The 27,670-nt window shown below is 35.8% G+C and overlaps 1 protein-coding gene across 1 annotated transcript; it reads right to left on the reverse strand.

Annotated features, from left to right (window-relative positions):
* Positions 1-1,574: 1,574 nt before the first annotated feature.
* LOC116710769 (serine/threonine-protein kinase 4-like) lies at positions 1,575-27,630 on the reverse strand. The gene is made up of 11 exons (XM_032549997.1): positions 27,210-27,630; positions 22,210-22,290; positions 21,143-21,271; positions 20,899-21,013; positions 20,172-20,336; positions 19,769-19,936; positions 19,473-19,610; positions 18,971-19,102; positions 18,684-18,879; positions 10,821-10,972; positions 1,575-4,995 (listed from the first exon to the last, which is right to left on the reverse strand). Exons 1-11 carry the CDS (start codon positions 27,251-27,253, stop codon positions 4,837-4,839), a joined length of 1,479 nt encoding a protein of 492 aa, XP_032405888.1. The 5' UTR covers positions 27,254-27,630; the 3' UTR covers positions 1,575-4,836.
* Between the last annotated feature and the right edge of the window lie 40 nt (positions 27,631-27,670).

A 27,670-nucleotide genomic window follows, 5' to 3' on the forward strand; every position in this document is an offset into this window, starting at 1 on the left:
GACTGAGTGCGGCAGGTTTTTATCCCATGCCTTCGGAGGGAAAATCTCTGCTAGAATATCTGCAAGCAGAAAGGAGAAGTGTGGCTGCGTCATTCCCAGATGGTTAAACCGTATCATATGCATGCCTGTCACAATAAAATTTTCTGGATGTTAAATTGTCCCAGTAATTTCTGTGATTAAATTATATAGTTTTAAAACTATTTTCAAGTAATAATGCAATTTCAACCTCTCAAAGACCAATAAACCTTAATTTAATAAAGATTACTTAACACTGGAATGTATTTCAAATACCCAAAATAAGACATGACAGTCAAAAATAAGTAAGACATAACTAAAAACCACACGCAACTGAAAATGTACAGTTGTGTGTACATAACATTTTTGAAAATTGCCCTTCAAAAATGTTAATCAGAGTGGAGAATTGAGCTCAGTATTATTTATCATGCAATTAAATGATTCATTGCTTATTGCAGCAAGCTTAATTCTCATAAGAGTATTATACCACAAGAGTAATGTAGTGGCATCTCCTTGAGTCTTTGTTCCTCTATATCTGTAAAGAATGTTCTCCTAGAAGATACTGTCAGGCATTTTGATCAGACAGCTAAAATCTCCTCAATGTTGCACAGACACCCTTCACTGAAATATAACCCAGATGTAAAATTAATCAGAAAGAGAAATTGTTCCCCTGTAAATGTCAGGACAACATCACAAATTGGTCTTACAAACAAGACTCACTTGGACACAAGTGTTCGTCCTCTAAGCACACACATCTATCTAATTAGGGTTTAGAGAAGCAGTGAGCTCGCCGAACGGCAATGGGGAGTGAGATGAGATTTGTTGATGGCTGATTAAATATTAACTTCAACTATTTTGGCAGATGTAACTCAACATGGTGAGGATAAAAGGAGGAAAGGAAAGAATCTCAAAGGTTCAGCTGGGACAAGAAAAGGCTTTTAGAAAGTCAAGGGGACATGGTGCCTAGTTGCTCTGTCCGCTGTTCAAAGTTGAGCTAAAGTGAGAGGAGAAAATGAACCAACAGAGGCAGGAAAACACATCCTCATGCAAATATAAATATATGCTTCCAGCCTTTATTTTATAGTGAAATCTAAAAGTTTGCCTACTCCAATTCTTCAGAGCTGGTGCAGAAGCCTCATAAGTTATTTATTTGATTCAAGTGTTTAGAACCATAGGAGCATCTAAAACATCAGAGACCAAAAAAGGCCATTTTTACATCTTTTTCTCTCAAGTTAAAGCATAAAAACATTCCAATATGAGTCCATAGGATGGAAAAAAGTGATCAATTGTTAAAACCCGCACATGCACAATTAAACATTTGGGAAATCCAAACAAACAAAAACAAAAACAGTGAAGGTTCAGGTTAATATAATTTATAAACATCTATCTTTGAAGAGAATATGTTAATACATTTATGTTGATCTTAAATAAATTTCTGGGTAAAATATACAAAGTATTCAATGTTAACTCACACTTCTAAAATTCAACCACAGGTAATTTTACAAGGTAATTATTTCATAACGTTTCTGCTTAGGGGCAGCAAGAAAAACACAATCCTGTTTAGTTTGTTTTTTTATTGAAGAAGCAAACAAAATACACAAACCAAATACCACTGATAGCAACATATGCTTGACCTGTACTGCATGCTGTACTTTAAGGCAGATACACCTCAGAGTAACGAGTAAACTCACATGCAGACAAGCTGTATTGTACTTAGAGGCAGAAAAGGAAATAACTTCTAAACTCCTGATTTATTTATACTAAAAATCTGTCAGATTTTAATTGACTGAGCCACTGACTGAGCCACATACTTTCTAATAAATCCTACATCTATTCACAATTTAGCCTTTTTTTCCCCAATGTTTAGTTATGAGGTTTAAACTGTTTCTAAAAACACTGCATTTTCATGAAAAGACATACAAAACTGAAAAAGAAACAATTCCAGCAGAATAGTGGCAACATAACATCAGCAGGATCACATTGTAAATTACAGTAATTAATTCCAATTGTACACGTAAATAATTTAAATAACAAATTAAATGACCCATAAGCTGCTTTAACAAAATTAATTTTCTCTTTCCACAGATCAAAAGTTTACTGCTACTGAAAACTTTTGCAGAAAGTTTTCTTTATGGTTGTGGAGCTGCAGCTTCCTGCTGAGGTAAAGCCGACCTCCTTGCTGTTGTGAAAGTTAAATTGTTGCTTTTCAAACAAAAAGACAAAAAAAAAAAAAACTTGCAACATTGCAACAAGTTTTATAGCAACCTTTGCCTTCTGTCTGTTCTCCAGTGATTTTGACTTTGCTCAGCAGAACTCATTATTCTCCAACTAAGTCAATAATATTAAGGCTACATTAATATTCAGGAGTTGCCCTTTTTCTGTGCTGTTGTTAACAAAAAGGTGAGGACTGGTCACAAAAAGAAAAAAAAACAAACAGTGCATTCAGAGTAATACCACTGGCTAACGTAAGAATCCCTTTAGCTTGTAACAAAAACAGAAAATGAGTCTTATTACAGAAAACCATGGCATCCACAGAACAAGCTCAGTTAATTACAGCATATAGTTGAAGGGATTCCCTCCATCATCAAACACCCGAGCTCCTCTGCAGTCTAAAACACAACCACCGCACACGGCCACGTTTTTCTTACAGTACCTACGGACGTCATGCGGAGCATTTCTGAACAACTACAGTAGTTTCTCATCGTCATTATTTTTTCACCCCTGAGGAGTTCCACGACCTGAGAAGCTTGTTTTACTCTGACACAGTTCCTAAAGGTTCTCTTCCTTTCTGACTGTGTCGACTCTAAACCTACGTAACAAAAATATACTCGGTCCCTTTACTTAGTTATTTCTCTTCTGTGCTGGATGAGAAGCAGATATGTACGACATGCTGGCGAATCTTAGGAATGTTACAAGTAAAGCTGGATCAGATCTGGACTGAGGCCCTTTGGCAGCTGCTTAAAAGTTAAGTTGAAGGAAAAAAAAAGAAGCTGTGTTAAATCTGGTCTATATACTTGTCTAGTTGGGGTTGTTTTAAAGGTTAGTTTGGAATTATAAACACCACAGCAAAAAAAAAAAAGAGAAAAACATTAAAAGGGCACTGGTGGTTAAAAAAAGGCAAAATTATTACAACATTAAACTCCCTTAAAAAAGTCTTTCCGCAAACACAATCATAAAGTTTTGTGACTCGTCACTTAATGGTGTTTATAATCCTAGGAGCCACTAATGAAGACCAAAGAGGGAAAAACAAATGAAACTGTTTTAATTTCTGCTTATTTAACATTTCAATGTGATGCAAAATAATGTGAAAATAATTTCAACCACCACAATGAAATAGGTGTAAGTAAATCTCTGAAGGACATTACTGTACGATGGTTTAATTTAAACTAGAATTGTTGAGTTAAAATTGCTCAAAGGCAGTGTAAACATTGGAAAATTCCCCATCTCTGTGCTTTTAAATACTCATATAACTTTTAAAATAGTTTGTGTTTGTCTTGTCTTAATTGATCCTCAGATTACTCTTTAAAGGAATGTCTACTAAGGCAACAGCAGACAAACACAAACGGTTCAGATACAAAGTTGAAAATCCAGAACATAAATTTGAAGTGAGGAAAATCACAGAGGGATGCCGACGCTGCTGTGATAGAAAAGAAGGAAAAAGTGGGCTAATACTAACAGACATCGTCGTAGCAGTCGCATGTTTTCGTAAAATTGTGCAGCTTTAATTCCGGGCAAAACATAAAGCTAAAGATATTTGTGCCATAATCCTATAAGTTAAAAATAATAAATCTGCACAGTAAAAAAAAAAAAAAAAAAACTTTTAGGAGAAAGCAACATAACCAACATTATTCAGGCATGAATCATATTGTGAAAAACAGCAAAATAAATTCCTTAAAATCTCACTGCCTCCTGTCTAATGTTTTTGCATTTTGTCTCTTTAAAGCAACAGATTAGTGGAAAAAACAGTCATGTAATGAGGCACACAATGAAAGGGTTTCAGGTTTTCCTATGTATTATACAAAAACCCAGTTTTACATTCAAAGTTGAGGGTAAAAATTACAAACAAACCGAATTAAAGAAACTGAGGTTTCATTAACTATGTGACCAAGTAAACTACGTTGAGGAATAAAAAATAAGCTTGGCCTGTAAGTTTTAATTCTCAGCATTAATTTAGCTACAGCTGGTTGGGAAGGCCTCAAACTGGTTTGAATCCAAATTAATCTTTAAGATGTAAATTGGTCAAGCTGCAGGCCAGTCGTATGCTGGGTGAAAATTTAAAACTCTGTTCTGCTCCCTAGTTTTTTTTTTCTTGCTGAAATGAAGTTATTTGATCCGTTTCTTGGTTTTCACACTCTGAGGGTAGAAACACTAAAACATTTAGCAGCAACAATGTTTTTCCAGCGCTGAGAGCAAACCCTCATTACAAGTACCCACTGACAACAACAAAAAAAAAAACTTAAAGGGATGGTCTGAGAAAAGTCAGTGTCACTTTAGACAAAAAGCGTGCAAGCTTAAAATAAGATGAATAAAACCTCCAGATCAGGTGTTGAAATAAAACTCACTTTCTTCAACTGTCTTTTTTTTTTTAAACTAAATGAGCTGTAAGAGTGCAGATTCTCTCAAATCAAACCAATATTTTGTCGCTGGAGGTTTGTTTGAGTTCAAGTTCCAGATCCACCTGATCCACAGCCTCCCAGATGTCACATCCAGCTGCATTAAAACATGTCCAGCCATCAGGAGGAGACATCTGTTAAAACAGCAGTTAAAAAAAAAGAAACCATCCTGTTGTGTTCGTCCTGTGACGAGCTCTGCAGATCCTTCTCAGAAGTTCTGGTGAAGTCGCTTTTTGGCCGCGATGGCGTCGAGGATGGGCTGCCGCTTGGCCTGGTAACGCTGGCGGATCTCCTCTATCTCCTGCTCCATCTGAGGATCCAGGGAGGCGAGCCTCACCCGCAGCTCCTCCACCGACCACGTACCGACCTGCACACAGAAAGAACAAACTACGTCAACTCAATGATTATGTCATCGTCCGCGGGCAGCAACTGTCCAAAACAAATGCTTCCCAACACAAATAAATTTTCTGGTGGTATGTTGTAAATGGTCATAATAAATGTTTTTGTTTTACTTAAAAGAGAACACTTGTAAACAAAATCTAATATGCTTCTATCTAATTCATAGTTTAGAAGCAACATCTAGTGTGAAGACTTCTTGGTAAAATAATCTGCTTTTTCTAAGATTAGTCTCTACAATATAAGGTGTTCACTGTTACTGATAATCTTGTTACAATATTTACAATATATGTAGAGGAACTCTGCATCATATATCCAGGCTGATCTTTGGTCAAATTGCCATTGAACATGGAATTTTATAACATGCTTTATAATCTAAAATACTCATATTGGCCAAACCCAAGTTGGGTTTCTCTACACTAAGCAGAGAGTTAATAAAAACACAGTTTGTGATCTGTTATTTCACTGATAAATTTTGCATTAAAGACACCATAGATGAGGTTCATCAACACTGCAGTACTTACAAAGGTCAACCTGGATTGAACTGTTCTAGACTGGTCACTTATAAAAAAATAAAACAGTTTGATTTACGGAATATCTCCCTTCTTTCTTTCTAAAGGCAAAAGAGCAATGAATAAAAAAAATCTTAATATGATTGAGCGTTCCTCAACTCACATTTAGTTGGAACATTAAGTCCCTTAACTCCACGGTGTCTGAGTGTACCCGTTTTAGAAATGGCATTTATTGCCATGAATTTGGCATCTCTTGCTCTGTTGCAGGTCTGTGACTGGGAACGGTGCCTTCTTTAGCTTTCCCCAGGAGGTTTCCCCTCTTAGCTTTTACCAGCAGCACATCGCTCTCAAGCTATTTATTACCTACGATCAATAGAGCTAAAATTACACTGATGTCCTAGTCCACTACACAGAGTCCAACGAAGAAACGCTGGAAGGTCCTGCAACTGGGCGACACTAGGGTTTGTGATTTAGCTGTCACTGAAGGGTCAGCATCTGCATGAGATTCTCCAAGAGCAACCCAGAAGGATTATTAGAGCAACCCTGCAATTATATACAGATAAAATGAAGCAGAGTGTTGGTACACTCAATGAATTGTCACCTAGCGAGCGATTCATTTGTGTTTTCACCTTGAAAACATTCAGGCTTCTTTATCTTTTGATTTATACACAGTTTGGGAATGTCATGTTTTTAATCCAGGTTGAAGTGAGAGTTTAAAGTTTAAAGTAATAGAACAGCATAGTGTCAAGCTGCCATGGATTGTTAACGGTCATAACATAAATGTGCTTTTCTAATCTGAATTGGAGCGCAGTGACTTGGCCATGCATCATGCATTGTAATTAAGATTTAAAATATTGGATTAAAGTCAGTCAGACACAAAACCTCATCTGACAAATTACTTTGAACTGATCATCAAAAAGTAGAAATGCTTAAGTCTTAACTGAATCAATGCATGCTATGCTACTATAGATGTGTTCATAAAATATTCCTAGAGTCAGCTTTAATAATTTTTAATTAGTTTAAATAGAACAGAACTGTTTCAAAGTAAGAATAAGTGTAAATGTAACAATGATTGATTTATATGTATTAGTTAATGCTACTGTTTCAGGCACTTTAAACTCCTATTCTCAAATATTTTGCTTATGATTGCCTGAGAAACTTTCACTTTTCTTAAAACTAAAATCACTCCTACTACTGTGTAAATGATTGCTGTGCTCTTCCCAGCACACATGCCCTTCAAAAAGACACTTCATAGATTGTTTAACTGATTGATGAATTTTTAGCACATAGTCTGAGTCTATTCTCCAACACAGCATTACAAACATTTAAAAATATATATTTTATTTGCTCTTAAATGATTCATCAATTACCCAACAGAAGCATAATATCCAAAATGAAAAATCTTCATGTACAAGCAATCTTGATTGCTTAAATAAATAATCTTGACAAGTCTTAACTTTGATCCTCATATTTACTTTTCTGTCAGAATAATTACAAACAGCTCTGGTTTCACTGAGCCTTAGTTTTAAGGGTTGATCGGACTTTAGAGCAATAATAAAAAGCAGTGAGGGGAGAGGAGGAATGAGGGGAAAGGAAGTTGAAGAATAAAAATAGACGTAAAGAGGACAGAACGGAGTGAGACACTGGTTCTTCTACATCTGCTTCTAATGAAATATTTAGGTTATAATGTTCAAAACAAATATTCTGTGCTGCATTGTCACATCACTAAAGCTGCTAAATCAAAAACCTAAACAGAACCCTAAATAAAGACAGACTTAGATATTATGTAAACTGAAAGTCCTATTTACTATTATTACACATTTTATTACAAAAAAATATTGTGATTAGTCAAATTAACACAAAGCAAGTCCTTTCAACCAGAAACCTCTAAACTCAGTTTTAAAATGTTTAAAAATATGCCTGTAAATAAATGATGCTGTTTAACTACATTTTTAAAAAAAAGCCTGCAAACAACAAAAACAAGTTCACAAATCTGAAATAAAACGAGGCCAACTGGAAGCTGTCAAACTGTGTTAATGTATTATGGGATGTTTTTTTAATCCCTTCATTTGAAAGTCTAATGGAACAATACGTCTCACCCAGTAGGATTTATGTTAACTAGTAAAGCCTTTTTGATCTTCTAAAACACCGACAGTTGTGGTGCTGTAAAAGTGATCACATTTAATCATTTTCATCCATTTTCATAAGATGTTGACTAAAATAACTACTTTTAACAAAAAATATCATAAAACACTGTAGCAAAGATTATTGTGGTCTCTAATTTGTTTTTGTACTTAAAAACATGTTCCTTACATGTTCTGTTCAATACATTAAAAAAAAGACATTAACACCAACGTGTTGAGAATACTTACAAGATTAAGAATTTTAATGAAAGGTATAGGAAATTGGAAAAGCAATAAGTTAAAATCCACAGTAAACAAAAGTCACATAAAATCAAGCCAAAGTTCTCCTAAAGAGAAGAAATGAGTTTTTAACCAAGATTTAAAACCGTAGTAGAGGTGGAGTGACCGTGGACATGGAGTTTGCTCTACATCATGGAAAAGGAACGATCACTTTTCCACCTCAAACAGCTGGTTGGAATAGAGAGAAGCAGCTGGTCAGTGATTATGAGGTGATAAGACGACTTAACTGCAATTATTCGCTTTTCAAATTTAAAATGAGGATGAAATAAAACTTTGATTATATAAGAAAATGTCATAACCCCCATTTCAAAGTGCTTTTTACATCATATCAAACACAGAAACACAAAGTCATCAAGTGGGGGGTTCTTGCTTTTGCATCCATAAAAGGTTTACCGGTTACACTCCTACTGTGTTATATTGGAACGAAATACCTATTGGTATTTTTATTCCCACTCACGCTCGCAATCACACAGTTTAAAACGATGTAAACAGCCTTTCAACGGGCTTCCGGCACGAGGCTCCGAACACCTCTTTCACGGAATTTCGAGCAGGGACTCCGTCGTCCCTCACAGATTTTTGTGCAATTCTATGGTACCTGTTAGTGTCTAGAATTTACAGGGTTTTTGTTACCATCTGTCAGAGAGTAAGAATATCCTGTCACTAAGAGTGTGTTATGTGCAAACAACAGTAAATCTGACAGTAGGTGATACAGTGCATCTATTTAAGAGAATCTATGGGGAAAAACAAAATAAAATCTGGGTCAAGTTACCCATCACTGGCAGCAACGGAAACAAAAACAGAAAACCTTCAAGCAGCAGAGACCTAAACCTCCAGAGGTACATGTAACACACAAACCGGCAGCTCATCAAAAAATTATGAAGCCACACATGCATGTTTATACCAGCACACAAATATAGCTGTTCTGTTTTTAGACACAGACTTGTATGGCCTTGAACAGTGAAAAAAAAACTATAATTTGTTGTAATCATTAAACAACTACAATTATATATTGTAAAAATGATATCCCTGTATGTTTCCAATGTTTAATTCCACTTTTATTAACATTGTGCTGCTGTTACCCTGTTTTTGTTTACAAAGAAATTTAAACGAAACTGATTCAAACATAAATATTTACTTATAGTTTCATTAAAGCTGCGCAGAGGAAGAGTGAGAAACAGCATTTGGTGAACATGTAAAGGTGAAATGGCAGTCCTGTTAGAGAAACCATCCTATATTTAAAGGTCAAGTATTTAATATTTAATTCCAGTAGCAGCTGCTTGCTCTGTGTAAATGTCTCTGAGCAAGACAAACACCACCTGTATTTTCACAGTAATGTAACTTCTGAAGAGGTAATCATAACGCTGAAATACATTACTTATGTTTCCATCCAAATGTCCAGGAATTTTGAATTAACTTTTTAAATGTTCCAAAATAAAAGAAAAAAAAGAAAATAAAAAATATGAATTAGATGTATTTCCATACTGATTTGGAGCGAATCAACTAGTATCCGCAAAGTGTAATTTTGCCAAATGTTGACATTAAGCTTGGCTGTGATACATAGGAAGTGGAGATTGTGAACTAGCATGGGCCACACATCTGAGAAAAATTAAGAAGCTGTCAGCAATGTTTGTAAAACTGTATAGAAACATTTTAGGTCCTCTGATTTTTTCCTAACTTTTTTGCCAACTACATATTTTTTTTGCCTGGGACAGTAAGTCGTTTATAAAATACAAAATACAATAAAATAAACAATATTCACATTATATTCCTTACATGTGTAGCAAATAGATTATTCAACTTATAATATTTACATTTTGCAGAAAAGGGTAATGAGTCACGGCAGCTTTACATCCTGCCATCTAATGTTGTACTGAATCTCTAAGCATGGAGCTTTACAATCAAACTAAAAGCTCATTTCCAACATTTTTCTTTTTTTAAAATAAGCCTAAAAGCTGCTTGTTTTGTCTGGTGCCAGAGAAAACTCCAACCGCATGTGATACTGTAATTAAAATGTGAACATTTCTCTAAGACAAGACAAAGATTTTCATTCTATTAAACTACTGTTTGTATTACAGTAAATTTATTTCCAGTCTTAATCAGATCAACTCCAACATATTGCTTTCGTTAATTGGACCCAGTGAGAGGCCATCCAAAGGCAGAACGAGTTAACGAGCACTGAAGCAGATGTTCAGTTTAAAGTCTAGAATCAAAAGCAAAAGAAATACTGACTGACAGGATATGCGGCACATACAGCGGGTGTTGGACCTCAGGTTCAGTTTCACACTATTCTGAACCACAGATGTAACTTAAAAGTTTCCCATTACTGTTGGGCATATTTGCAAACATATTGGTGAGTGATAAATGTGAGATAGCATGTGTTTATTTCTGAAACTGGGCAGAAATGTAGATCTGCTTATAAAAGAGCTTCACCAAGCAAAAATGTTTCTCTGCACATAAAGCTTGCCCACATTTAAATGAGGTATTGTAAAGGAATGCCTGTGCACATTTATTGGTATTTTTGACAATTACAACTTGAGCAAATTTCTTGAGATGCAAAAATAATTCCCTTCATTTTGATGGGTATCTTTGCTCCTATGTGCATTTGGTGCAATATGCTTTCTGAATTCAGAGCAGGCACAAAGCAAATTGTGGAAGCAGAAAACTTCCAAAAATAGAGAACATTGCACTTTTTGAATTCCTCCCAGAGTGAGTTACAGCGTCATAAAAGCACAACCAGATACCCATCAGCTTGAGAACACCTCTGCCTCACAGGACACCGAGTGCTTGGTAAAGTTACAATAAACACCATGTTTTTCCCCCTTCTCTCTCTCAGCAGTTTGAAGAGTCAGTTTCATACTTACCATTTCAAGATCTCCTTCACCAGGGAGTTTGCGGTTGTCTGCATTGTTTTCTCCACGGCGTCCTCCATCATTGTGATTGTTTACCTCCTTCTCTTTCTGCTCAAAGTACTCCAGAAAGGACGGTTTGGCTGGTTGCATCGTCTCATCTCTCCCTGTATGGCACACAACCAAGTCAACATTTATTTGACTGTGTAGCAAAACTCAACATATCACATGCTTTCTGCTTTACATCATTAGCATTATGAAAATCTGGGGGGAAAAAAGTTACAATAGGCAACAGAATTGGTTGGATTTGATTCAAACTTAAAGCACCAGATGCTAATTCAATCATATGATGTGGTTATTGTTGCGTAACAAAGCAAAAAAAAAGAAAATCACATTGTTGTGAAGTTAAAGTGAGAGTGGATTTAACAGTAGGTGAATTTGGGATATCTGGATGCAGCAAAACAAGACAATACTTCCCTGTATTGTCTCATAAACAGAATGAGAAGTTTTTTATTCTCATTCCGTTCCAATAATCATCTTTAAATCTTAATAATTACAGCAGAATTTCTGTTATAAAACAACTTATTTGACTATAGGTTTATATATATATTTTTAATCACAGTACATAGCATCCATTTAAGTAATTTCCTACATTGTATTGCTTTTAATGTAGAATGATTATTCCACATCAGCTAGTATTATTAAACTTGATTAAATTAATACTTTTCACAAAGTTTTTTCCCCCCAATCATGTTGAAAAACACGCTTATTCATGGATATAGAAAAAACAGTAATCAACATAAAATAAAACACTATACAGTTACATCCTAGAGCTAGAATCAGCATACAAATGAGGCTAGCACAATGCTCAGAGTTTTGATACTTTTAACTGCATGCATAACTCTTGTATGCAATTCCCCTAATCCCTTGATTAAGGGAACTACTGCAGGTTACTGCTCACCAAGCCAGCATTACTGTTCCTACTTACAACAATTTACCTTCACAGGGATCAATTAAATGCTAAATTATTAAAGCAGCGATAAACTGAACCATAAAGCAACACGACAAATGTGATAATGTGGAGAAAAACCTAACCTTTAAGTCTTAAAAACAACAATTATGTTGAACAAACAACAAAACGGATTTTATCACTGCTTCAATAAAAAAAAGAAACATTCTGAGAGTGTAAACCAGATAAAACTAATAAATAATACAACAAAGTGTGCATAGTATGTCCATTATTGAACTGCAGGATAGAAAAGCCGGCCAGTTATAGCATTTTATCATCCTTTTTTCAACACACACATAGCAACTGAACAGTTGTGAACAAAAACACACAAAAAAGACAGAACATTGTTTGATATCAATACTCATATGTTAATTAGTGGCCAACATCGACTGGTACCAATGTTAATGCCTATATGTTGTGCATGTTGTGGTGATGTGTGCATTTTAAAGCAACACATTTTTTTCAAAGAAATTAACTAAAGATGGACACAAAAAATTACACTAATGTAGGGAGAAAAATAAGTCTGAGTAAGTGTAAATGTCAATACAATTTGAGTTGAACTTGTAAAAAAGTGTGTAAATGGGTCAAAAATGGGAGGAATCCTATGTAATCGTGCGTTGTATAAAAAATTTACCAACACGGATGCATCTATATTAGTTTCTTTGGTTGTATGGGAGTTGAAACAGCTGCACTAACTGTGTGTCACAACTTTTACTCGTGTGAGTGCACCAGTGGAATAAATCAGTGAGTGTAGTTCAGTGTTGGACTCATGGCTTTAATAAGCTGTGGTGTTATCGAGGGAAAACTCCCACGGCCTGCAAACATCAGAAAGAAACAACAGCCACAGTGTGAATATTGTGAAAACCGTTCATGTTTCTGCTACTAATTTAAAGTTTTCATCGGAAATCCTTTTCACTTAATGAAATATTTAATTTCACAAAAGCATATTTTATGATGAACCTTTCAACATAGCATTATCCCATTGGAAAGAACAGGAAAACATAAAATTCACAATTGCACATAGGTCGATGTGCATTTAAACCAGATTTGTGATCAATAATGCAATTAAAGAAATGGAAAATTAATACTTTGAAAGCCATACTCTTTCTTCAGTCATTTTAATGATTCAACACTCAATTAGCTCATGGCCCACAATGATGCTCGGCTTTTAATTACAAGACTTTAATAATAATATATCGGGGCTTTCTGCTGACTGAATCTAAAATAAATTCTGAAGAATCTCTTGTTTACTCCAGGTTGGACTTTATCATCATGGGAAATGCCAGTCCTTTATCACACAGTGGCAGTCAAGTCTAATTTAAATGTATTAAATAAATATTCACAGTACAAATACCACTAAGCAACCTGGTGCTTTTAGGATGTGTCGCAGAATATGTGTGATCAGAAAACAATGTTGCAAAGATTCTTCCATTACACTTAAAAGCAATCCTTAAAATATAGATGTAATGATCACCAGTTGAACCTGAACAATTATTTTCAAAGTGATGGAGATATCAAAGAGTCACCATGCACAGCTGAAATAAAATTACCATGTACAGTATATGATTAATGTTAGTCTATTGATGTGTGAGTGATTTGGTCTCAGGTTGTAAAATGATTTTAATCTAAACTCAGATGTGCAAAACCACACTACAAACATTTATGAAACATTCAAGACAAAATTAAAACTTTATTTTGGAACAAAAACAAATGCATCTTCTTAGACCCTAGATACCACATGAACAAAACAAAAAAGGAGATTAACTTGTAAGGGGTTATGTGTACTTTTTGCAACTTGCTGAAACAGGTATTGCAACATTTTATGCATCTGTAAATAATTAATTTGTAAAGCCATTGGTGAGGAACTCTTAATATTCTAGAAGAGACTACCAACAGTGAATTTAAATTGACATAATTTAAAATTTCTTTAAACTTTTTCTGCTTTATGAAATTGTAAATCCTCAGTTCTGTGAGGAACTAATAACAGCAGCTCAATAAATAGCAGACCAGAGTCAATATTATTGCCAAATATACGCAAAGCCTGCTTTTCATGAGAATATATATACATATACCTGTATATATAAAACAAAAACATCTGAGGTCTTGTGCTGTCTGAGAAGAGCTTCTCTCACTTATTCTCAGACACTGAGCTTAAAAAAGTCCTAAGTTAAGGAAGCTTTCCATAGTTTCCCAATATGGAGATGCCACCCGCCCACCTAAAATAATCAGATAACTGAAGGTCAGCCCTATAAGAAATCATGATCTAATATCTTTTTAACTTTAGTTCACCATCTGCTGCCGTTTGGTAACTTCAGCAATTATCTGACTGTCCAAAATATTTTCAGCCGCAGCTTCATAGCCCTATAAAGTGTGACCTGCTGTGCTTTGTTGCCTCTCCGTGCCAACCAAATGTGGAGGGAAGCAAATTAGTGAGCAGTATTAAATGCATCCTTTCTTTTTAAAGTTTTACAGAGAAGTTTTGCTCTTATTACTGTTACTGTGAGGAAAACTTGGAACAGTGGCGACATAAGGAGAAGATTCCTCCAGCAAAAACATCAAAATGACTTAAGGACTCTGTTGAGAAAATGTTGTAAAATCAAAGTGGCTTACAGCAATCGTACAACAAAACGTTTTTCAAAGACTGGCACAATGCCGTGCCTAAACAGCAAAAGAGCTTTTCCCTCTTTCTGCTCATCTGTTGAGCCTTTTTCTGACACAATAGTTAAAGTATGTCAACGTGGATCGCCCCCCTGCCCCCCTCCCTTAACTCCTCCATCTTTCTTGCCATTATAAAATAAGTTCATCATCATCTACTGTAATTACTGCAAAGCACTTAATGAAACATTTCAAAGATTTAAGTTTTGCAGTTTAAACAAGTTAAGCCGTAATAAATTTTGCTATCGTCCATTCCAACCTTTTTATACACATTTAAGAATTTTACAGTAAGAAAACCATAGTAATGTTAAATATATGACAATAACTTACCATACATTTCTTTTAAAAATTTGTTCTATGAAAAATTTTTTAGTGCCCTGGAAAATTTAACTGTCTCCAAAATGTTGATGTAATGCACATGTTACATTGGGCAAAGGCTATGAAGCATTTGTCGTATGAGGCCAGAATGAGCCAAGAATAATTCTAAAAATAACGTCTACCCAAATTTCAATATGAAGATGAAATATTTTGGATGTACAACACATCAGCAATAACATCAGTATTGGTCAATGTTTGTCACTTAACAACATACTGATATTGGAACAATAAGTAAAATTGTTAACCGATGTTTATGTCCATCTTGTTGTTTATGTACGCATCCTGAGGGGGAGGGGATTGGTCGTGTGGTATTAATTCGGGCATGTGATAGTGACGCAGTGCATGATTGTGGTTTTATTTATTTATTTATTTTTTCACAATGGTGTTTATTGGGTGGGGAAATATAGACATACAGCATATGAGTAATACTGGTAAATATTTGTGTTTGGCCATAACAATGTTGGATATTGATATTAACCCAAATTTTCATATTGGTGCATCTGTAAGAAATATACTTTTCCCAATAAAAACCACAAAAGTCTGAGACCAGAATAAAATTTTGGAAGCAAAGAGACATTTTAGGGGAGCTCTGTTGTAAGGAAGAAATTGATTCCTTTAATTACAAAGTTCTACAAAGCCTTGCTTTAAACTTTTCGGTCTCTAATTGGGGGAAAGAATTCTCTGTATTACAACATTCTTTGTATAACACAAGAATATAAATACAGGAATGACTTTTTGCTTGAGCCCATCTTCATTATGAAAAAAAAGATCTAGCAATGCTAATGCCACAAAAGTAGTACAGCTACAACTGAACTTGAAAATACATTTTATTTTTTCCACTTAAAATTAAGACTATACTTAGAGAGCTGACTGAGACAAAATTATTTTTGTTGATCACACTGGCTGGTAATTTAGATTTGAAATGAAAATACAAATCACAGATCCCTTTTCTGCTTTATGATACAATTTAGCCTTGCGCTAAACAATTGCCATTTAACTTGACATAAAACAAGAAAGATAGTGAATTTACATGTCTTCAACAGATTGATCTCTTTCAGCTTTTCCACTAAAGGGCTGTCACAGCGGATCATCAGTCTCCATTTACTTCTCTACAAGAGACCGATGCAAATGAAAACAATCAGGAGACTGATCCAATTATTTGTGACAGATTAGAGTCAAATTTAATACAGTATACTTATATAACTAGATTAAATTGTACTTTCTCTAAACTGAACAAAAAATTTATTGAACTAAATTATTCTGTATTTAAACAGATTTAAATTGAAACTATAAAGCATATAGCACCTAAAATAGCACCTCTGGGGTTTGCTTGGCTATTCTTCTTCTTAATGAAAACGTAAAATTATTGAGTTTGAAAAAAAGAATGTCAGATTTTAGGAATTAATTTTGAAGTAATCTGGTACGCAGTAAGCCTAGAGGCTGACGAGGTAAAACACTTTTTATGAATCAGTCTGAGGGTTAGTAGCTAATCAGTGTAAATAAAAAGGCTTTTTATTTTTTAGTACTATTAGAGGAAAATCGATCTCTAAATCCTCTAAATCCTCTGGGGCCCGGCACCATCAAATCAGAGTCATTAGTTTGGTGAACAGGCAGAGACAAACGCACACACATTAACACCAAAAATTAAAGAAATATCCTTGATTGCAGACGCAAAAAAAGAGAGATGTACACAGTAAATGACACAACAGCAGCATGTAGCCTTTTGATGTAATTATGATTTCCTAAATGTTCCTGTGTTAATGCAGTTTAAAGTGCAAGTAGAAGGGATCCATACTAACGCAATGGTAAGAAATCAGATTGGAGAAGCTAGTGTTCGTGTGCTTGTGTGTGTAGAGCTTGCGTGAGTTCAAGATTTGTCATTGTTCATGAAACTTCGATGAGGTAATCCTTAAACATGGGCGTGTGTTCAATGGATTGACATTTTGGTCTCATAAATGATTGTTTCTAAAATGTCTTGCATCAGTAGTGTGTATTATGTGCCTCTAAAAACTCTCCACCACTTGGATAATAAATTATATTGATGTAATAACTTGTTTTTTTGGGGAAAAAAAGCAAAATAAAACAGACTTTGACAAAGTAATATCCATTAATTAAGAATATAAAAATAACTGACAGCAAGAATATTCACCATTTTCTGGTTTGTGTTAAAGCACTTAGTGTAGATATGTCTCAAACAACTTTGCACATATGAACACTGCATTTGTTTTCTCCATTCCTTCACAAAACAGCTTAAGCTCTGTCTGCCAGGTTACTTGGGGACAAAGCATGAAATGTACATCAGACTGATTATCCTCCAGAATTTGGTAATATTTTTCTGTGATCACCTTTGCAAGCCTTTCAGGGACATCAGCTGAGAAGAAGCCCCAGATAATGATGCTACCACCACACTTTCCATTCTGTCTTCATGGTGCAGCAGCAATACTGATGAATTATAAACCAATGTTTTCACAACCACTTCACACACATCAGTTATTCACAGGTAGTGTCTGTTTCACTAAGTGTGACGCTGCAGCCAATGTAATACCTTTAAGACTGCATAGGAACTCTGATAGAAATTCTTGTAAAAAATGTTTAAAAAAAAAAAAATCACATTAACCATGACTATATCATGTGTCCTGATGTCAAAGCTGACTTTATTAATATTTTTAGAGAGGTAGGTTTGTCTGTTATTGACTCATCACACCTCTGAACATTTCTGGGCGTTCTGCAGCTCACCTAAAAGAAACGCATTTCTGTTTATAATAGTAAGTGTTACAAAGCTTCTCTGAATTATAAAAAAGTATCATTGGACAGCGTAGGAGGTTGTTGTATTACAGCATTAAGTTCTACAATAACTTGTATTTTTTTTTTCTTTACACCTGAGTTTTTAAGACAACAGCATGCATTGCTCCAGTCATGCTTAGTCAAACTGCACACATTCACATGTGCAATGCTTTCATTGGGGTTAATTTTATGCCTATAAAAACAAATGAAAAGTCCACCCACGAACTCCCAGCACACACAAACAGAATGCAACTCTTATAAAGCCTCCTTGCCAAAAGTACCCAAGAGATCTAATGCTTCTCACTCCCACACCGCAGACTCCAAATTGATGCTGCACAAATATACGGTAATCCAGGCGGAACATGTTAGGATAAAAAGAAAATTGATAATTTAATGGCTGGAATAGCATATTCTTCTGTTTAAATAACTTTGTTCAAGTCTGACTGGAATAGTAATAATTCACAGCTTGCAGGATGATTTTCCAACTGCAAGATGTTAACAAAAAATGAAGGTTCAGGTTCCTGAGAAAACATGTTTGTAGTTAGTAAAATAAAAAAGCGCTTAAAAAAAGCAACAATTATAAAGCACTAAACTCTAGTATAGCGTACAGTAACCTTCAGGATCATCATCATTCTGGAAACCATTTTCTTGTGAATAAAACATAACAGAAACATTTTTAGAAGTGATTAGATTGTCTTGTGGCAAATGTCTATAATAGACCAATTACCTGTAAGAAGAGTAGCAACTGGGACTATGTTCACGGCTACTTTACGCCCCCTGGTGGATAAATTACCTTAGTTCTATTGCAAAGGGACTCAAATTATGTATGAGTGCCATAGAGAATATCTATGAAAGTGAATATGTGCTGATGTAAGGAAAATTTTTAAATATTTTTATTCTTTTGCCTTGTTTCTTGATTAGATTAACTGATGAAATTAAGGTATAATTTAAATTATTTCCAAAAGCTGCTAACTTATTTTTTTTTAAATCAACCACGAAACAAAATAAAACAATTTTATGTATGTTAGTACAACTTGCTTAGAGAAACTTACTTTTCATGGTACCGGCCTCTTCCTCATCATCAGAGTTGATGACCATGGTGCCAAGCTGTGACTGCATGGTTCCTGTGTCCTCGTGTTCGATCATCGTACCGCTAAGCGAACCTGCTAAAGAACCAGCTGCTCGGATGGTCCCTGAATCACCTGTTCTGGCCCGAACCATCGTCCCCTGGTCAACCTCATCCTCATCCTAAAATAAACAGGAACTACGTTCATTTTACTGCATTGAACAGAACGAACAAGCAAAAACAGTAGGAGTCAAGTTCCTCCAAAGCTTCTACCGAATTGTTATCATCTTCAGCATCTTGTTCCGCCTGTTCCGCCTCCTCTTGTCTCTTTAGTTTGATCTCCATGGCATCTTGTATCAAGGCCCTTAAGACGGAATTGGGCTTGGCTGATTTAATAAAAGGATGCTGTGGAGAACAAAGATGAAAACATACATTAAGTCTGAAATTCATCCAATGTTTGTTTTCCTGAAGAATAAAAAGAGCTTACTGTCATTGTAGAAAGCAAAAAGACATCGTTTTTTAATCTTAAAGATGTTTAACAAAAACATTCATGATTACACGCAACAAAATATTTCCAAAAAGTTAAATATAAAATTATATGGACAACTCTATGTAAAGTGGTTGAACATATTTCACCAAGCCACTTCAAGATGACTTAACAAAAAGAAAACTATCAGAATTAGGAAAAATGCGCATTTTTACTGCTAATGAGCAATGCAACAACTTTAGATAACGTCACCCGGTCCTAGAATGTTGCATTAGTAGATCACTTTACCTGTAACAGCTGTGTTGCTGTTGCCCGGTTTTCAGGGTTTTTTATCAAACACTTTTTGATAAAGTCTAGAAAATCTGGTGACCACTGATCTGGATTTCGAAATGTTGGGGGAGGATTGGTGGGAATCATGAAGATGGCCTGAAAGAAGAAAGACTATTAAGTATTAAGAAATCTATTCAAAGCCTCATACTAAGTTCAAATGCAAAACAAATATTTAAAAAATGCCTGTGTTCCAATTATTACTGTAGGTTTAAACTTTTTCTTCCTTCACATTTAGAAAACCAACGGACCCTCACCCTCATTGGGTGAATGTCAGCATAGGGCGGTTTGCCCTCAGCCATCTCTATGGCTGTAATTCCCAATGACCAGATGTCAGCCACACAGTTGTAGCCAATCTCCTGTATGACCTCTGGAGCCATCCAGAACGGCGTGCCGATGACTGTATTTCGCTTTGCCATGGTGTCCTACAGAGGACAAAAACAAGATAGAAAAGATTTACGGTAAAATTAAAATACACTGTTTAAATAAGTTCAGTGACATCACAGCAAGAATTATAATCACCTATGATGTCCAAATACATTGTGTCTAATTACCAACTCTGCATAATCTAAATAGTTTAAAGCTATTATATAATATATTTTTTTTCAACTAATGTTAAATATATGATTAATTTGATTATGACTTTGGGTCTCTGCTTACTGTTAGCTGTCCAGCAACTCCAAAGTCAGCCAGTTTGGCTTGACCTTCTGTGTTCAGCAGGATGTTGCCTGCTTTGATGTCTCTGTGGATTTTCCTCATGAAATGAAGATACTCCAGACCCTTCAAAGTTGAATGGAGAACAGTGGCATTCTCATCTTCTGTTAACTGTAAAGCATAAGCAAAACACAAAGAGCGATTACAAGTAGGCCTGAAACAATTAGATTAATTGTGATGAATCAATTATTGTCAACTAATTTAGTAATTGATTAATTGTTAACTGGAATATACAGACTCAAATTGCTGAAAAGAAAAACAGACAGGGCAATATCTAAGCCAAAACTCTATAATAAATAAATAAAAAATATTTTTCATTTACGATTAAAATCATTTTATCTGTAAATATGTTACACCCAAAACTCCTTAAGTGACATAAATTTTGCTTTAACTACCTCAAATTATGCAGTATATACAACATTTTCATAACAACTGATTATGTACCTGGAAAATAAACAATACTGTCCCTTTAAATATTAAAATGGACTTCTGAGGAGATAAAAAAATCTTTCTAAATTAAGTCATTAAAATCTTAATAGAATGAAACATTCATTCTTTGCTCTCCGATACTTGATGCAGACTAGACCCACTTTTTGTTGCACAAACAAAACCCAGGCGTCTGCAGGTGTGAGTGTTTGTGTGTGTAGGGGTGAACGCTTGAGTGTTACATTACCGTCTTGTTGCGTATTCGGATGATGTCAGACACTGATCCACCACCACAATATTCCATGACGATCCACAGGTCACGGTTTTTGAAGTAGCTGCCGTAGTATCGCACCACATGGGGACTGAACACAGAAATGTGTTTGTCAGACTTTTGTCTATCCATATGGACTATCATCTCATTAGGTAGCTCTATGTCACAGAGGTGATGCTGTTACTAATTCAGTGAAACACACAATCCATTATATGCATACCTGTTGCATTGCTGCATGATGGTGATTTCTTTGAGGATCTCCTGAAGATCAGACTCTACAGGAACTTGTTTGATGGCTACAATCTCTCCTGTTTCTTTGTGGTTGGCCTTAAATACACAACCATACGACCTGCAGACAGAGTTTATTCAGGACATTTTCTTTGTTGATCTTATCTGTAAAAACCTTTAAATAACTAGCTGGACAAGTAAACCCACATTATCAGTCAGTAAACAACACTTTCAAATCATCCTACAACATCAGATGATACAATTTGATTAATTCCTCTATTTTTTATATATGAAAACCTCAGAATTTGGCTCAGAAAAAGTTGTCATGACATTTAGAGCAGTTAAAGACATCAGTCAGTACAGACATTTTTGTGTTTCTTAGTGTGTTCTGCTGCTAAATATTTGCTGTGCTTTGGCTTTTAGGTAGGAGGAACTAACAACTATCAGTTGTCACCATCTGTCACTTTCGAAGATCCGGCTGAACTGCATTATTGTCCACATCGCTTCAAACACGAGTGTTTTCATTGTCTCTTTTTGTCACCTTCTTAACTGATGGAAAATATTTCAAAAGCAAAAGCATAAATACACCACAGATGAACCTAAGTCACATCAACAAAGGTGCTATTAATGATTGATTTATAAAGATGAGGAAACAGAACACTAAATAAAAACTGGATTCCATGGAGATTCATTCAGTTCTGCCCCTCCCTGATGACACGACTGGCATCAGTTGTGACACATGCATACACGGCGTCAATCAGCTGAAAACAGGAAGAGCGTTGAGAAACAGGATATGAAGAGGCGCTGTTTAGACTGACAGGCACAACAGAAGGGAGGAGCTTTCTGGCGAATGAGGAGGGAGAAATAAATGAGGCAGAAACACTGACAGACCTCGAGCGCGATGGCGTGACTAACAGAGAAAGTATAAAAGAAAATAGGAAACCAAAGCAGATTGCCAGCAGACCTTAGATCCCCTTTAAATGCAGGCAGATTTAGACATCAAGACGGTATCATTTATCAGGCCTGTGTAATCAGTTATCATCTTACTATGTGACTCACCCTTCACCCAGCTTCTCTAGGACATCAAAGACTTCCTCCGGCTGCTTGGTGAGACTGTCCTCACTCAACTTCTTCAGCTGTCTGTAAGGACAAGAGGGAGATAGATAATGGTTTGCTGCTGGCAAATTAAGAGTCAAACAATCAAAGCAGGGGAGCAACTGGAGAATGCTTTCAGCAAGGCAATAAAATATTTGTAAATTGTTCCTCTTAGTCATAAAATATAAGATAAAAATAGTTTTAAAGAATCAGATATCCAAGTTGCCACAAATATCTCTAAATAATTATTTTAAAAATTAGTTTTTGTTTTTTTTTAGTTGCTACCCAACAAAAACAGAAATGCTTCTGAATCTATGGTCAAGAATCTGCCTCAGGAATCACACATTTTCAAACTAAAGACCTTCAGAGAAGAGCTGCAGAAAATAAAACTAATTTGGTGTTTCATATCTCCAAGAAAATAATCAAACACTCAAAAAAAAATCATTATAAGCGCAATCAAAGTAATTTAAATAAAGGTTCAGTTGTCCTTCTGGCAGATATCTGAAAACTCTTTATCCGAGATAAAAATATCCTCAGCTTAGAGACTAAAATAGATCTGAACACTTCCAAGACACAGACCATGACGAGTCGATTTTCAGATAAAGCAGAGAGGCAGGAGGAAGTATCAAATTAAAATCAGTGCCAAGATGCTGAGTCGGGGCTCCTGTGATGTTGATGTGGGCGGATTAGACCACCTGCTTAACTCAACGTATCTGACCAGCCTCAGCAGTCTGTTGTGTTGGGGATTAATCAGCCACTGCTAGTTTTCTTCACTGTTCTTGGAGACTCTAAACCAAGAGTGTGAGACCAAAACATTAATGTATGTTTTTGAAGAATTGCAATTTTTTATACTTGTTACAAAATAGTCCTTTTTTGAAAATATCATAAGCTACAAAACTCTCTTATTAAAGAGAGATCATTGCTCAGTACGTATTTGGTTGTTCTATGAACCCTCTGCACCATAATTCATACTTTATGAAACCCATCCCAGGCTGAGGTCAAGCTGCTGTATGAATTCTAAGCCAAACGCAACAGAGAAACAGGAGCCCACAAGAAAATCATAATCTGCTTTTCAAGCGAACCCAGTGAACTCCCACTGAGAAGAGAGGGGACACTAAATGGTTATTTTTCTAAATTTAAAACATCCCCTCTCACCCTTTAGTCATGTCCATTTTCCTCCTAAAAACAAAGCTGTAACACTAAATGGGCCATGTAGCTTCAGCTACACCTTGTTCATGTTCTCCCAAATAAAAAACAATCAGAAAAAAGGTTTTACAACCATTTTTAAACTGGATTTCTGTTGGATTCAATAAACATTCATTTGTGCGTTTTGAGAAAGGCTAAATATCTGGCAATAAAATCCTCCCAATTTGGTTCATGGTGTCCTGCATTCTGGGCCTTGTAGTTTTATCGCAGCGTAATAACATTTCATGAACTACAAATCACAGAGCAAATGAATTAATCCAGAACAAAAAATGGATGGAAACACAAACTAACTTGAGCATTTAAGATGAAGCTTGACACCTAGTATGGGACTTCTGGATATGTAATATTTTTAAAGGTTTTGTTTCTCTAGTGGCTGTTATTCCAGAGCAGAGAGAGAAAGGGAAGAGATGCAGCAGATGGCCAGGGGCCTGGAACTGAACTGAGGAAGAATGCATTGAAGACTGTAGCCTCTGCATATGTAGCATCTGCTCTACCACTGAACCCTGTGGCTCCCCTGGACATTTTAACATGTATAAAATTCAGAAAATTAGAACCCTGGCAAACTTAATCATTGACATTGTGAAAAATGACATCCCATAATGTCAATCAGGCATAATGCCTTTTAGTCCAACAATCAATATTACTTTAAAACATTCATATGTACTGTTGCGAATCCTGAACTATTACATCAGGAATATAATAAATCAAACACTTTAAGCAAGTCTTTTTTTTAATTATTGTCTTGTCAAACATTTTGTGCAAATTGTAGACTGCAATTGCTATGTAGCTTTACAACTATTTATTTATTTTTTTTAAAAAGCTGATCAGTCTCAGTTCTAGTTCTTTACTCTTGTCAAAGAGACTCATAATTGCTGAATAACTTCACAAACTTCAAGCTAATACATGTCAAACGTGTTACTTCCAACGCCACTCTTGAATTGACTGGATGAGGAAACAGCTGATGACAGAGAGGACATGATAACCAGAGAGCTGCAGGTTTTTACCAGCATCATCCTGATAAGTGAGCAGAATAGGAACTCCTTAGTTCCTACTGCCAAACACACTCCGCAAACTAAGCTAAAAACTGGTTCCTATTCTAAACAAATTAATGCATCAACAAAAATTGTGTGTTGGTCAAAGAAAGGAACACTTCAATTCCACACAGTTTTGTCAAAGGTCACCACCTTGGTTTAAACACTGCTGAGTAACATAAAAAAAAGAAAAAGAAACTGCATAAACCCTGTCAGTCTACTGCACTGCTGTTTGTATCAAGATAGTTTTTAAGTAATAACATTAGCTTAACATTATTCCTAACCACAGGGTGGAATACTTTGAACCTATAAGTGTCTTGTGTTTGGTTCTGTTAACTTCTAATAATACCGAATGCTTTTATAAATAAAGGTTAAGGGAGATCAAGCAAAGGAGGCTGACTTCTTCTGCTTAAAACTACAAAGACGCTTTTCTGCAAATCTGAGCCGCTCAATGAGAGACATTTGCATTCCTAAGAGGCTCAAAAATTGGAGCCAGAGTTGTGTTTTTATTGGTATCTGTCAGTTAGTCACTATTAAACTCATGTGACCATGTAACAGTGGCAAAGGCACCAGACATGCCAGCAGAACCAAAACCACCAACCCACATGTACACACAGGCACCAAACAATACAGATTAACAGCTACATTCACACACTGACTCAGTTGTTAATCTTCTGATCATGCTAATAAGTTGGTTGCACAACATTTATATTAACAGAAATAGTATTTGGCTAACAGCAGTATAGGCCTGCCAGCGTCAGCTGGTGAAAAGAGGAAACATCAACCAGGCCGACTACAAATAACAGAGTAATAACTAGCTAAGGGTGGCTCAGTTTGGTTAATAAATGTGACTACAACTATTTGAGTGGATGAAAGTTGTTCATCAACTCATAAACTTAGCTTTGGAACATTTCAGCTGGATTGTTAGCAGCTTCATATACTTCAGTCTTGAGAGCAATAACCTGAGCACAGCTAGTCTGTCACTTGTCAGATGTGAAGGACGCTGCAGCAGCAAATACCATCTCTTTTTCATTGTGACATCACTGAAAACAATGAAAAACAAAGATCTACTGTACATGCACTGAAACAAACTAAAGTTTTTTAAGTTGTGCACATTTAAACAGGTCAACATTTTTAAAAAATGGATTTCCAAAATGAAGGTGCATGGCAACATATTTACAAAATATATAAATATGTCTTATTCGGATACCTGAACTAATATGTCTAACAAAAGTTCAGTTGTAGGAGCTAAAACAGTTGAGTCTAAGAGGAAGCAGTGGCAAAGCCCCAATGCTGCTAGCAGATATAATCCAGTTGGAGCACAAGCAAGATTCCAGATAACCTCTGAGTCCCAACCCAAAGCAATTAAAAATTATACAGTAAAAAAAAAAAAAAAGTTACCTGATCATGCATTATAGCAGTACATAATATCTGAAGTGATAAAATAATTATTCTGATGGTAGTCAACATTTTATTTCTAAACATTTAAAATATGGAATAATGACAGAAGCCTCATGTAACTCTGATTAATGCATGGACAGATTAATGTAAGTTACTTTTAACTAGAGTTCAGTAAATCTAGAGTCAGAATGAGATGTTCCATTCCTTCAGTGTTGATGTTCCTCATGTTTGAGACGTTTCTGTGCTTTAACACACCTGAGTCAAATAAATGGGTGGTCAGAATGCGCATCTATGCTGGGGAGATGATTACACCTCTTGATTCAAGTTTGTTGGACCAAGGACTTGTCTAAAACAAGACTGGCTCTTAAGCACAGAATTTGTCAACCTCTTAAAGTTTGCGAAATTGTTTAATGGTATGGTTTGCAAAACTCTGGAAGTTAGAAGCAAGAGTGACATAATAGTTAATACAAAAAGCATCATTTAAAAAGTGTAACAAAAAAAAGTCCCAACAGGGACTCAAAACCAGCAGAGATGACCAACTTTAACCCACTATATAAATAAACAGCACCTGCTGGCCCCATTTTCTGCCACAAAACCAGTTACAGTATATGTTCTCTTATGCCTGACATGCATTACATTTCTCACCTCAAGTTTCAAATTACAGAACAAATAAATTAATTCTCTTAAACCAGTGCGGATTAAGGCTGCTAGGAAAAGATCCAAATAGAGTTAGGTGATTAAACTGGATTAAAGGGCTTCTGATAGCAGCAAGCCCTGAGATTTAAGACCAAGATCATAACAAGGTTCCTAAGCCAGTTCAAGCAGAGGACTGTGAAAGTATTCCCGTTTAAAATGAGAAAATGACAAATTTTGCAACTCTTCTTTATGCGACAAAAGAACACAATTGTAATTCTTGGCTCGTTTAAATTTATCAGTCTATTTTTACTAATCAGCGAATAGTCTAAAATGAAATTTAAAAAAAAAAACAGCAGTTCATGGCCAGGCTGGAAAGAAACAGACCAAAGGAATAGTGCATTAAATCAATGAATGCTGGTATAAAAGACAAGTGAGCAATTATAAATGCACCAGATAATTTGAACTAAAATATACAAAAAATATCTTTTTTCGATATTATACCAAGTTCTAAAGGAGCTGAAATTTATCATTTTACGTTATGAAATACAACTTACTCACAAAGTGTCTGTGGGTGGGTTTTTGGCAACTGATATCTGACCCAGCTCTGAACTTAAGCATAACACCAGGCTAATGCTTAGAAAGACAAAAATCAGATACGCCATGTGTTTAAGCTGTTATTATTGGCTTTACCTGCGAGGGTTATTCCTCATCTGCACTTTCTCTTTGTTCTCCATGTTGCCTCCTTCAGTTCCCCAGGACTCTTCTGATTCAGGTCTGGAGTCAAACTTGAACCGAGCTGGTCAACGTCAAGTAGATGCTAGCAGTAGAAGGTCGCCGTCTGCTAGTCTGCTAGCAGCGGCAGCTAACGCGCCGTTTCACAGCAGCGTCCCGGGGGACGATCCTCCCGCTGCTGCTCGGTTGCAGTAAAAAACGCCGCGTTGCTTTACCATTCTGTAAGACTGGGTTCACAAGATAAAAAACGTTTAGTCAGGTTGTGGTATCCTCGCCGCTAGGTACATCCTTTCCCTGTGCCTAGGCAACTTTAGACTTGTTCGGCAGCCGCTCTAACATCCACCTGAGAAAACCAGGAAGTGCTGAGAGGAGTGGACAGGAAGGCGAAGGCGGCGCAAACAAAGAGTGCAATGCAGAGT

This window comes from Xiphophorus hellerii, chromosome 20, assembly GCF_003331165.1.
Source record: "Xiphophorus hellerii strain 12219 chromosome 20, Xiphophorus_hellerii-4.1, whole genome shotgun sequence".
Classification (NCBI taxonomy): domain Eukaryota; kingdom Metazoa; phylum Chordata; class Actinopteri; order Cyprinodontiformes; family Poeciliidae; genus Xiphophorus; species Xiphophorus hellerii.